A 12,924-nucleotide genomic window follows, 5' to 3' on the forward strand; every position below is an offset into this window, starting at 1 on the left:
CACCACATGGCAGCACCTGTTCCCACTGACGTGTATAAAGATGGACTCCACCTTTGGTGGGCAAAGACACAGGAAGTGGTGAGACCAACATCATGGGAAAGGTTTGTGTCCAGTTGTGTTTTACAAATGAAGACAGTGTCCAAGAGTTGTGCACCAGGCTCTCTGTGAGTCACTGTGGTTTACTCTGCTCCATCAGATCATCTTCTACGAGGACAGGAACTTTGGAGGCCGGCACTATGAGTGCATGGGCGACTGCGCCGACCTGCACTCCATGTTCGACCGCTGCCACTCCATCAGGGTGGAGAGCGGCATGTTCATGATCTACGACCGTCCCAGCTACATGGGGACCCAGTACTTCATGAAGAGGGGAGAGTACTCGGACTACATGGGCATGACCGGCATGAATCACTGCGTCAAGTCGTGTCGCATGATCCCCACGGTAAGGCCTCCTGGGAAATATTATCTTTGTCAGTACAATCCAGAAATCTTCTGAAAATGTGCTTTTACGCTTTCTAGTCGAGAGTTAAATGAGGAGATTGGTAGTTAGTGGTTAGTCAGTTAATGTCAATCCCTCGATCCTCAAAATGCTCCAAAACACTTTGGCTGTGTCCTCACCTTTTGTTGTTTGAGGCATTAGTTTTAGGCAGCAGAGCTCCTTCCTTACATTCCAGTCACCCCCAAACACGATATGTCATTCACATCCTCCGTTGCCTCTCTCAGTGGCAGCTTTCCAGCTCTGAACCGAAAATGGGAACATGCTGGCTTATGGCGCGTTCCAGGCAACCCGTACCCCGTGCTTTTACAACCTTCTACCTGTGAAAGTGCACTGGAGCGTAACTTACCACCCGTCAACTCGTACCAGATCCATGTACTCCCAGTTACACTCTCTGACGTCAAGCAAGGTATTGCTCTAACGTTAATGTTAAATCTGCTAATGTTAACGCATTATTGGCAGCCGCTCTAACACCTAGTTTCCAGACCAAGAATAAATAAATTCCAAACACACAGATAACATAAAATAAAAAGTATAATAGCATCTGTGACCTTATGCGCCGTTTCACCTCCTCCGTTTTGCTCAAATGAGCAAGGAACTGGCACCTTTGTGTTGTGACTTAAAGTGGTGACTTGCGGGCTCAGAAACTTGCCTGGAATGCAGCATCATTAACATTAAATTAGCTCGTTATGAGATGGTAACTAGCTTCTTGCTTCCAGCAGTCCGGACCACTCTGCAGAAGGAAGAAAAGAGGGCATTAGGGTGCCGTTCACAACCAATGGCCTTATTTCAGTCTTCATTACAAAACAAAAAACACAGCCTTCTCATGAGGATGAGCAGCAGCTCTGAGCTCATTTAGACACTTAATTCTACCGCTAGAACAGGCTGCAGTGAGAGTCTCTCTCCATGGGATATTTAAAAATAGCAGCTTTGTGCATTTAGTCCTTCTCAGGCAAGCTTAGAATTAAGCTTAGGATTAGAATATATGACCTTCACATAATCCGCTCCAAATTAATCTATATTTTTAAAGTCATTACTAAAAGTGTGTGTCATATAAAAACTAAAGTGATGGTCAAAGTTGTCACAGTGAAATTTAAGGTGTGCTGATGGATTCACGTCATCAACTCATGCATTGAGTAACATTACAAGTTAACGTTCCACCTTAAAAGTTGCCGGCAGTCGGCCCAGTGAATGAAGTTATTTTTTTCTCTTTCATTTTATAGTTGTAGTTTACTGATGTATGAACAGAGGTTACATAAAACCAGAGTGAGCGTCCTCTACTGACCAATCAGACTGCAGGGTTTCTAGCTCCACCTTTTAGTACCAGATCTGTGTGCTAGGTACCCCAACAGAGGGGGGACCAAACATGGGGACGCTAAGGAACGCTTCTGTTGGGACCATCCACAACTTTACACTGTGGAGACAGAAAAAAAAGTGTACTGAACTGAACTGTGCCGGACTGTGTGGTGGAAACAGGGCTTTACATTAGCTCCTTTTACACTGCCAGATTTTCTGCGAATGTTGGGCCGTTTTGCCCGCAAGCTGCGAGCGTTTAGACACACAGAGCCGGATTGGCGAGTTGATCCGAGGTGCCCAATTATCCGCCTCGTAGGGTAGACATATTGGTGGAACCTTTTTGGTTTAAAAAGAACGAGGCGGCCTTCTGCAACGGGAGGGGCTGTTGATGACTTGTGGGAGGAGCTGTTGATGACGCCGCACATGCGAGCCACTGGCGGTGGATAAACAGGAAACAGCTGATAGCAGGAATTAGCGAGCAGCTAGTAGCAAGAGGGAAACACAAACCTGACAGACACTGTAAAGATGAGCAACTGGGGAGACAAGGAATTGTGCGCCCTCCTTGTCCTCGCAAACGAAGAGGCCATTAACCGTCAGATGACGGGGACGGTGAAGAACGGGCCGACTTACGAGAGAATCACTGAAGGACTGACCAGTCGCGGCTTCCCTCCCACGTCACTGTTTACGTCACACGCTGAGCTACACGTTTTGTTACTTGCTCACGCCCCCCATTGCCCCGAAAAAGGCACATTCTGTATAAACAAAAGTAGGTAGGCGGCATTTTGCTGCACTCCCCGATTTTGTTTTTATACTGCCAATGCTGAAAAAAGACTGATTGGACTTTCCTGCAAATTTGCACAACTCCTGTTTAAAAAGGGCTAAAGACACATTGTCACACTGCTGTAACAAAGGATATAGACAACAAGGACTGAAGAACAGATAAGCCAAGTGAGGGGACTTAACTATTCACACAGTAAACTCTGTAACTGACTGAGCATGTGCACAAAGTCTCTGAGGCAGAATGAGAGGCCGTGCAATGACGTCACTCATCGTTCAGCAGGGAATTTTACACACAGTCTGTTTGGGAAGGATTGAGCATAATTATAGTTATATTATGATCATATTGGGTTTAAGATTTAGAATTTGTGATGTATGAGAAAGAACATTTGACTTGTGCGGGGTTGTGACCTTTGACCCCTCTGCCCTCTGCAGCACAGCGGCAGCTTCAAGATGAGGCTGTATGAGCATTTCGACATGGGCGGTGAGATGATGGAGCTGACCGACAACTGCCCCAACCTCATGGACCGTTTCCGCATGTCCAACTTCAACTCCTGCAACGTGATGGAAGGACACTGGCTGGTGTATGAGCAGCCCAACTACAGGGGGCGCCATTACTACCTGAGGCCCGGCCAGTACAAGAGCTACAATGAGTGGAGTGGCAACAACTCCAGGATCGGCTCCATCAGGCGGCTCATGGATCTCTAAAGACGGAGAAACGGTTCTTGTCAAATGTCTGCTCTTTGCCTTGTTTCACACGCTGAATAAAATGGCGTCAGTGCTCAGTTGTATTCAGTTTTGTTCTTGCTCTCTGCGTTTGGAGGGCATGTTTTCTCATGAGGATGTGACGGGGTCATGGCCCGACGTCCTGACTCTCATGAGAGGCTTGAATAAAATCCTGCGAGCACTGACACTTACCACACCCAGACTCAAGCGTTATCTATTGTAGAGCGGAAGGAAGATCTGTCTGCCTGCCCCTCTGTTTTCACTGACACATAGAAAATATAATTAAAGTTACAGTGTGGAGGATTTAGTGGCATCTAGTGGTGACGACTGCAGATTGCAACCAGCTGAAACTTCTGTGCGCCACGTGTGAACTCAAGGTTAGAATTCCTTCAGTGTTCAGTGGTCAGGAGGTTTTTACAGGGAGCTGAATTATCTACAGAGGTCTCTTCCTCTCCAAAACAAACAGACCAGTTGATTAAATCAGTTAAAAACACTGAGTAAAACAGTTTCATGTTACAAATCAGTGTTTCTCCGATGCTGTTTGGCATGTCGGAGATGGGCTGTTAGCCCAGGACCTGCTTTTTTCTTTGATAATTTAAGATCCAGACGTTCGGGAGGTTTTTACCAGGAGCCGAATTATTCACAGAGGTCTCCTCCTCTCCTAAACAAACGGACCCAGTGGTTTAAACCAGTAAAACCACTCAATCTGAATTTTGCTCATCTGTGATAACTTAAGATCCAGATGTTCAGGAGATTTTAACTGGAAGCTCAAGGGACCAGATGAACACAGAATAAGGAATTTCCCGTTACAAAAAAAGTGTTTTGCCGACACCGCTTGTCATGGAGGTGCTGCTAACTATGGCTGCCAACGCATAAACAAAATGCCCCTATCCAGAGTCAGTGTTTGGTTTGTCGGCTCTGGGCTGCTGTAGCAACATGGCGATCCCCATGGACGAGGACCTGCTCTCTGTATATCATATATATAACAGCTCATTCTGGGGTAACAAAAACACAATGCTTCTTATTTTCAGGTGATTATACACTAAAGAAAACATAGTTATTACATTCATATCATTAATATCTGCCAATATACCCCCCTAAATCCTCCACACTGGACCTTTAAAAGAGTAAAATTAATTATAAAACTGAAACGTGTCTTTAGACAGTCTCACTACAAGCTCCAGTTAGCAGCCGTTTTGGTTTTCAACAGCAGATAGAGTTTGCCCAGTTGTCATGGAAGGTCAAGAGTGAACTTTGAGAAGTCCTTCAAGTGATCCAAAAAAATGGAAATTTTAACGTAAAATTTCCTCTGACAACTGGAAAAACTCCAGGTGTTGATGAAGATCATATGACGTGATTGAAAGCTCCAGAACAGCTGCTATATTCTCGCACGCCGCCACGGAAAATGGAGCATATTGATTTACTGATCGATCAGGGACCAACTATATCAAAACATGTGTTTACAAACTCACACAGCTGTGCAGTGAATTCAGTTCCACTTCCCAGACACGTTAACATTTTTGCTAAAGCCTTAGAATTTAAAACTTAACTGAAAGTGAAACTTCATTGTGATCTCTTCAAAGCCAGACTGCAATACTACATTTATGATTTATTTTAGTGAAAATGCATGTTTGGGAAGAACTGATCACACGACTGGATAAACAGGACTTGGATTATACTGGACGAGTTGTTCGAGAGGGGCGGCACGGTGGTGTGGTGGTTAGCACTGTCGCTTCACAGCAAGAGGGTTGCCGGTTCGATCCCGGGTGTGGGAGCCCTTCTGTGCGGAGTTTGCATGTTCTCCCCGTGTCAGCGTGGGTTCTCTCCGGGCACTCCAGCTTCCTCCCACAGTCCAAAGACATGCAGATTGGGGACTAGGTTAATTGATAACTCTAAATTGTCCGTAGGTGTGAATGTGAGTGTGAATGGTTGTCTGTCTCTATGTGTCAGCCCTGCGATAGTCTGGCGACCTGTCCAGGGTGAACCCTGCCTCTCGCCCGATGTCAGCTGGGATAGGCTCCAGCCCCCCGTGACCCTCAAGAGGATGAAGCGGTTAGAAGATGAATGAATAAGTTGTTTGAGAGCTTGTAAACGGATGATTTAAAATAGTGTTGCTGTTGTTAAATGTTGTCTCCAATCAATCAGTAACTTAATATGTTTGCTGATTTCCATGAAGGCATGAGAGAAACACCAACATTTCCTCATGAATTTAAGATAACACAGCAAACTGATTCACAAATGGTCATATTGTGGGTAAAGTGTTCCTTTAATTTCTCCCCAGGTCTAGAAAATATTTACGTTGTTGTTTTGAAGATTTGCAAATTTATACAAGGATATGTTTTCTTCAGTTTAGAGATTTCAGTGCAGTTGTATTTATTGTTTAAGCACAATGAAGTTACTGTGTGTTCCTTTATTTGCACAGAAATGAACTTCTCCACCAGAGGGCAGTGGTAGAGTTGGGATTTAGATGACACAAGTTCAATCTCACATGCTGTGGACATTAAAGAGACAAATAGTCTCATCAAAGTAATGAGAGAATTTCAATTCTTTTTAAAACCATATCTTATAACACACCTACAGATGATATGTTACAGGTGTGGTCACTGTTAAAGACATCATCAACAAATATGTAAGAGCTATATAATATTGTTATCTGGGAATAATACATTTTAGCCTAAATCCTAAAACGGAATTCAGACAGAGGAAAAAGTGGTTTAATATGACGTTAACAGGGGTAAAACAGAACTTTGGAAATATTTTGTTTTCATAATAAAGATGATTGAAGTCTCTGCTCAAAACTGAAGAGGCAACAGGAAAAAACATCATGCCAAGAATGTCACTGATGCCAGAACTCATCCGCCCATGAGCAACTCTGATGAAAGCATAAACTATAAAATAAAAGAGTGTCTAATTTCGGGTGTGGTACAAAACACATACCACCCATTCAGTGACGACAAAGAGCTCAGGACGGTTTCATTACAAAACCCTCCTGCCACAACACCACACCGACCCCAAACAACCTGTCAGCTCTCACCTGTACAAATACAACTCCTAAACATCTCTTCAGGGCAACACTGCGGCACAAACGCCAAAGATTCCTGGCTATTACAATATGAATGACACGTGCAGAGTCTGCATTTCACATTCACTATATATGTGACAGGTGGGAGTCTTCAAAAAGCTGGATGGATCACACAGGGCAAGGCACATGGCAGGCAATCGGGCCAACATGGGGAAGGTAAACATGACAGCTCTCAGGAGGGCAGGAAAGGGATGGCAGGACATGTTCATGTGGATACGGGATGGAAGACATGCTCTTATTGTGAAGTACACAGAGTGCAAACAGGCCTCCAGGCTTTTGTTTTGAACTCTTGAGCTTCATTACTGGTTACTGGTTCCAAACTAAAGGAGGAAAATGTAGATTGAAAACATTAAAATACACAGAAAATTGTCAGTAATGCAAATTTTACTACATATTTCTTTATGTTTATCAGATTTTGCAGCATGATCAGCAACAAAAATTAAAACCAGTGCATTATTTGTGTCTAGATTATCTTCTATGAGGACAAAAACTTCTCTGGGCGCCATTTTGAGTGCAGCAGTGACTGTGCAGACCTGATGTGTCTCATCAAACGCTGCAACTCCATCAAGGTGGAGGGCGGCTGCTTCATGATCTACGAGAAACCCAACTACACTGGGAACCAGTACTACCTGAGGAGAGGAGACTATCCTGACTTTTATTACTGGATGGGTGCCAACGACTCGGTCTGCTCCTGTCGCCTCATCACCATGGTGAGCTCCTGTTTTTGGGAACATGTACACCAACACTCACCATTTGTTGCATCATATATTGAGCCGTATAATTCTATTAAATATAAGATGAGATAAAATAAGATAAAGCTTTATTAATTACTTGGAGGGGGATAACGTCCGTGGTTTTCATTGTCTGATGATGTTGCTACACTTGATTTGATGCACCAGAACAATTCATCCTTACATTAACCAGGTGTCCATCTAAATGAAGCACAACTTTTAACTGAATTTTTAGAAAACTGACCAAAGGAAATGTCAGTTTATGATAGTTTCCACCCCTGACTGTGATGTGAATATAAGGAGTTTGCTCAGCAAGATATACAGTTCAGTCAGGAGAGACAGAAGAGTAAAGATAATATTTAATGCAGAATATGAGTGAACAGATTAACAGATGATTTGTGCTGATTAAGATTTAACAGAAGTCTTTGGCGCTCGGACACCAGGGCGAGATATTTTGTAATCAAGGGACATCTGAGCAGCAGCAGGATAAATCCCTCTGTGGAGTCCAGACACTGGTGGAGGTGGCTGATGACTCTGAGGCTGGTGGCTGCTGAGGCGGATGAGGCTGATGAAACCGTAAAGACTAGGTGGTGATGAGGAGGTGGAGGGCACACATGGCTGAAGAACCATATTTAAAATGAGGAGCAGTAAGATGATAGGCTGACAGAAGATTGAAAGATTGAGTCATCAGCTGAAAAACAGCTGACAGACAATGACAGCTAGAGAGCAAGGAGTGAATGGTAGGAAGAGAGAAGAAAACTTACAGCCTGAGTATGAAATGTTTTCTCTTCCTGAGTGAAGTTTTGCTAGAGCTTCATTAGGTCTGGGGTGTCAAACATACGGTCTATGGGCCACCAACGGGTCCAATCCAGCCCAGATGACACACTTGTGAAGGCCAAGAGGTGCCAGGCTTCAGAATCTGAGGCTCTTCCACCAGAATACAGTTCTCTGAAAAAAATAGACAAATAAAGATCCTTTGGCATTTTCATAGACAGTTGCCAGTGGTGTGTGTGTGTGTGTGCCTTATAACTACTAACTAGCGTGCACTGGGGCCCGTTGTAACTAACTCACGCCACTGGTTGCGGAGGTTAGGTTTGGCAAGTAAAGTTACTGTGGTTAGGTTTAGCAACAGAAACGTGGTGAGGGCGTACCTTAAAGTGACTTAAAGTTCACTCAAAACTCACCCGGTTCCGAATGCTCATCTTCTGGGGAGAGTCCTGTGTTTTGTGACCCATGCACCACTTCAACCTGCCTCCTTATAAGATTGCTCAGGACCGCTTCCTTGTTTACTCCCGTGCCTGCATTGGTCACATGATAGCAACCTTCCAAAAGACGTGGGTTATGCACGATTTACTGGCTCATGATTGCATGGGATGTGTACGAAATTTGGTGCTTTATTTTTCATAGGAAAACGTACAAACAGTTCGTAAGAACAGCCTATTTCAACCTGTCTCCTATCGTCCTAAATTTGTTTCAAGTGACTAGTGACATAAAAATATGTCACTAGTATGTCACTAGTATATTGTGAGAACAAGCAGCGATCTCATGAAATTTCGTGAGCTCTAGATAAAGCCCAGCTGGATACTACTCCAGGTGGAGGTGTCTCGTCCTCGGTCACATCCAGACATTGAAAATAAGGCTGCAACCGGTCCCATTCCTTGCAACAGAGGCATTCCTCTTCTGTGGGCACTGGGGCACAGCATTCACAGGTACACCACCAATGTCCAGAGCTACGCAGCCTTGCAGCAGCCATTCCTCCTCTCTCGTCCTCTACCTGTTGCGCCTCTCTCGCTCTCCTCCTCCGTTCTTCAATTTCACGAAGCTCTTCGTCAGTGTATTCTGGCTCAAATAAATAAGAGCGGCTATCAAACTCTGCAAAATCAAATTCCTCCTCCACAAAGTTGAAGTCTGGCAAAAAGTCAGCCATTATTCTATAAATCTGTCGTTTATCTAGAGCTCACAAAATTTCAGGCACGGTATGAGATCGCTGCTTGTTCTCACGATATACGGCCGCGCTTTGGAAAGCAGAGCTAAATGGTAAACAAACATGGCAGCACACCGGTAAGGTAAGACAACATGTTTACATGTCGTTTTCTATATGTTCTCTGACATTTATCCTAACGATATGAGGCGGTCTTTGTGGAGAAAAAGCTTGTTTAGTGGACTAACTTTGCACTTGAAGGTTGCCCGTTCACTTACGTTTTAACAGGTCTGACGCTACTATGCGCCCCGGCTGTATCTAGGCTAACGGCTAACATGCTAACTATTATTTTTATGTCACTAGTCACTTGAAACAAATTTAGGACGATAGGAGACAGGTTGAAATAAACCGAAATTTCCCTTTAAGGCACTGCTAGTCTGACTCATGTAGATTGTGGCTATGAGCCTACCATTGGGTGGCTTACTTACTTACATGCCACAGAAAACAGGACAACCCCCCCCCCCCCCCCCCCGCCCGACCTACATGCTGAAAATGGCAAGTTTTGAAGAAGTGTCAATTGAGCAGTGAGGCAGGCCAGCCAGCAAATCGCCTATGGTTTTAATGCATCCAGTGGGCTCCTCCAGAGCTAAAGCATAGGCAGACTTTACATCTAGGGCACCGATTATCAAATTATGTTTGATTCTTTTATCAGTAAAAGTTTAATCACACAGTGACAAACAACTGTTTATGTTATTTTGTATCATTTTATTTTTTGGAGCCATTTATTGACAGTGGTCACCTCCCCACATTTAAATGTTCCACCAAAACAAGTTCACCCTGACACTATTTTGCAAGGGCACTGTTGCTGCCTCCTGGGCTTAGTACCGCCCAAGATGACTGTGATTGGTTTAAAGAAACACAAACAAGCTGGAGCGTTTTTTCCCCATGTAGCAAAAAGATAATCAGTGATTCCAGACCTTTCTCTAGTGCAGTGGAGACAGGTCTGAGGCACTGCCAGACTTCTGCAAATGGTTTAAAAGGCAGGGGAAAACGGGGGAAACAAAGGGGAAAAATGTGCGTCCTCGATAGCTTTTACTTCAGTTTGGTGTGATGATGCCAGCGTTACTACACAAGTGTACCCTGGAAATCCAGAGTTCTCGCGAGAGCACAATTTCAATTTGCTCAGTGAGTCACTCTGGCAATCAGTAATGATGCTCATTACCCATGCCGTTGAAGCTGAGCTGCACCAATCACATCGGTGTATCTGATATAGGCGGGCCAGAGGCGAGCTAAACAGATGACGACAGTGCTGCGACAACAAAGTCCAGAATCAGTCAGTAAACATTGCAAGATGGCTACGGATGAACACCAGTTGTTTGAAACGGCTTTGGCCGCTACAATGAACGAGTTAGACTTGGCTTTTTCTCTAAAAGAGGAACAGAAGATGGCGCTCGAGTCTTTCCTTTGCAAGAAGGACGTTTTTGCTGTTTTGCTGACCGGATACAGCAAGAGTCTAATCTACCAGTTAGCTCCGCTGGTAGCTAAGCTCTGGATACGTCACCCCGTGTATTGTTCTGATTGGTCGTAGTGTTATCCAATTGCGTGCAGTGATATCTACAAATGCATGCTTGGTGCCGCCCCTCGAGTTGGGCCATTTTCATTACTCATGGCCAGATCCTAAATCTTTCTAGATTTGGTCTGGATTTCCAGGCTAACACAAGAGTGGAAATGTATGGAAAACTGTACATGTAATGACAGTGAGCAGTGAACTGACTGAATGCGCCAAACATTTTGTTAAAATTGCACTTATTTTTCTTAAGACGTACCAGGCTGTTAATCTGTTTTGTAGATGGATTAACATTTTCAGAATGTACTTCTTTACCCTAAAGGAAGGGAAACATTTGGAGCTGTTGTTGTTCATATGTTATAACGCAATGGTTTTACTGGTCCCGCCCACTTGAGCTCAAATTGGGATGTATGTTGCCCATGAACTAAAATTGATAGGTGGTGCTAATTCAGGTGCCAATGTACAGTTGCAGAGGAAAAGGATGCAATGACATGAGGTCATGAAAAGGCCTCCTGGGTGGCAGGTGAAGTGAATAACATTGATCATGTTTCAAATGCAAACTTTGGGTTCTGGCATTCATGTGGATGCCACTTTATACGCTCCACCCAAACACTGTTGCAGAGCAAGTACACCCCCTCATGGCAACAGCACTTCACGATGGAAGTGGCTCCCCATCAGGACAATGCACCATGTTACACATGACCCGATGAACGTGACATCGACCTGGCCTCCAAAGTCCCCAGGTCCCGATCTGATCGAGCATCTGTGGGATATGCCGGTACCCCTGAGGTACCCCCGATCAATGTTGGGGCCTCCTTGGATCAGACTTGGCCCTGATCTTTGGAGGCATGGACACAGGACCTCGTGGGGTATCCTGTTGTGTCTGGCACCAGGGCGTTGGTGACAGATCTTTTCAGCTGTAGGTTATGAGGTGAGGTACAAGAACATCCCACGGATGCTTGATCAGATCGGGATTTGGGGAAATTAGGAGGCCATGTTGACACCTTGAGCTCTTTGTCACGTTCTTTGGGCCATACTTGAAAAGTTTTTGCGGTGCGACATGGTGCATTGTCCTGTAGAGGGTACCACTGCCACCGGGGAGTGCCGTTGCCATGAGGGGGTGTACTTGGTCTCCAATGGTGCATCAAGTGGCATCCACATGAATGCCATGACCCAAGGTTTCCCAGCAGTTAATCATTTCACCTGTCTGTGGCTTTAATGTTTTGGCTGATTGGTGTAAATATATTTATAACTATGGCTGGATGTGTTTCTGAGCACTTTACTAATTGATGACATGTGTTTCTGAGCACTTTACTAATTGATGACATTCTTCTGTTCTAACCAGAAACCTGGGTCATTCAACATGCGCCTGTATGAGCGCCTTGAGTTTGGAGGCCAGATGATGGACCTGATGGAGGACTGTCCCAGCGTCATGGACCGCTTCCACGTAAATGACATCTTCTCCTGCAACGTGACTGAGGGCAACTGGCTCTTCTACGAGCAGCCAAACTACCGGGGCAGGATGTACCTGATCAGGCCTGGAGAGTACAAGAGGTTTAGCGAGTGGGGCGGCAGGAGCGCTAGGGTCGGCTCCATCAGACGCATCCTGGACTATTGAACAGTTTTGGGGGATCCCACAGCTGAATGGAGGTTTTGGGAAGGCTTCATGCTCAGATAAGGACCTACGAGACTATAGAAAGTACAACATACTGTACGTGAGGCTCAGTTTGACTGTTCTTGGGTAAAATTTGGTCATTTTTCTTCAAGGATTGGGTCAAAACTTGAAAAACAAATGGTTATAAGAATGCTCTGATTTTAGGATGGATTCAAAATTATTGCTAATCACCAACCACACATCAAGAACACCAACAACACTTTTGGACCTGCTGTTGATCAAACACTCACCATCGTAATAAAGTAATTGCAAAATGGAGTCTTAATAGTCCATTCAGTTGTGGGCCTTTAGACATTTGCATGAGTTGTGAACACTGTAAACTTTCGGGCTATTGTACAACTGCAATGATTTTATCTTATCTATGATGAGTCAGAGATGAATGTAAATCCTATAAACATCATATTCTACCTCAGGAATTATGTTGACCCATGTCTGTTCCCGATTAAAGAATAAAAAATATCTCCAAATATCTCTTTAGTTGTTAGATATACAGATTATCATGTGTCTGCCTCATTAAATATCAATTTAATCTTGCTGATGCTGTGCAGTGCACGTCTTTTGTACAGTGGCATTTTCTGGGGGTAAATTGTGATGAACATGGAGGAAAGAACAATAACTCATCACACACCAAGAGTCATCTATACATAAACAGATTT

General features: G+C 44.3%; 2 protein-coding genes across 2 annotated transcripts; both read left to right on the forward strand.

Annotated features, from left to right (window-relative positions):
• The first annotated feature begins 38 nt into the window (after positions 1-38).
• On the forward strand, positions 39-3,351 carry crygm7 (crystallin, gamma M7). The gene is made up of 3 exons (XM_033617938.2): positions 39-101; positions 197-439; positions 3,002-3,351. The coding sequence occupies exons 1-3, from the start codon at positions 93-95 to the stop codon at positions 3,272-3,274; spliced, it is 525 nt and encodes a 174-aa protein (XP_033473829.1). The 5' UTR covers positions 39-92; the 3' UTR covers positions 3,275-3,351.
• A 3,133-nt stretch (positions 3,352-6,484) lies between these two features.
• Positions 6,485-12,802, forward strand: LOC117248791 (gamma-crystallin M2). The gene is made up of 3 exons (XM_033614054.2): positions 6,485-6,530; positions 6,842-7,084; positions 11,939-12,802. The coding sequence occupies exons 1-3, from the start codon at positions 6,501-6,503 to the stop codon at positions 12,209-12,211; spliced, it is 546 nt and encodes a 181-aa protein (XP_033469945.2). The 5' UTR covers positions 6,485-6,500; the 3' UTR covers positions 12,212-12,802.
• The last annotated feature ends 122 nt before the right edge of the window (positions 12,803-12,924 follow it).

The sequence above is a fragment of the Epinephelus lanceolatus genome, chromosome 14 (genome assembly GCF_041903045.1).
Source record: "Epinephelus lanceolatus isolate andai-2023 chromosome 14, ASM4190304v1, whole genome shotgun sequence".
Classification (NCBI taxonomy): domain Eukaryota; kingdom Metazoa; phylum Chordata; class Actinopteri; order Perciformes; family Serranidae; genus Epinephelus; species Epinephelus lanceolatus.

Bases quoted from the DNA above. Each gene is read 5' to 3' on its own strand.
- crygm7 (XM_033617938.2), top strand. The intron at 440-3,001 runs GTAAGGCCTCCT...TGCCCTCTGCAG, and splicing joins CGTGTCGCATGATCCCCACG to CACAGCGGCAGCTTCAAGAT.
- LOC117248791 (XM_033614054.2), top strand. From the start codon at position 6,501: ATGGCAGGCAATCGGGCCAACATGGGGAAG. The intron at 6,531-6,841 runs GTAAACATGACA...ATTTGTGTCTAG, and splicing joins ATCGGGCCAACATGGGGAAG to ATTATCTTCTATGAGGACAA. The intron at 7,085-11,938 runs GTGAGCTCCTGT...TGTTCTAACCAG, and splicing joins CCTGTCGCCTCATCACCATG to AAACCTGGGTCATTCAACAT.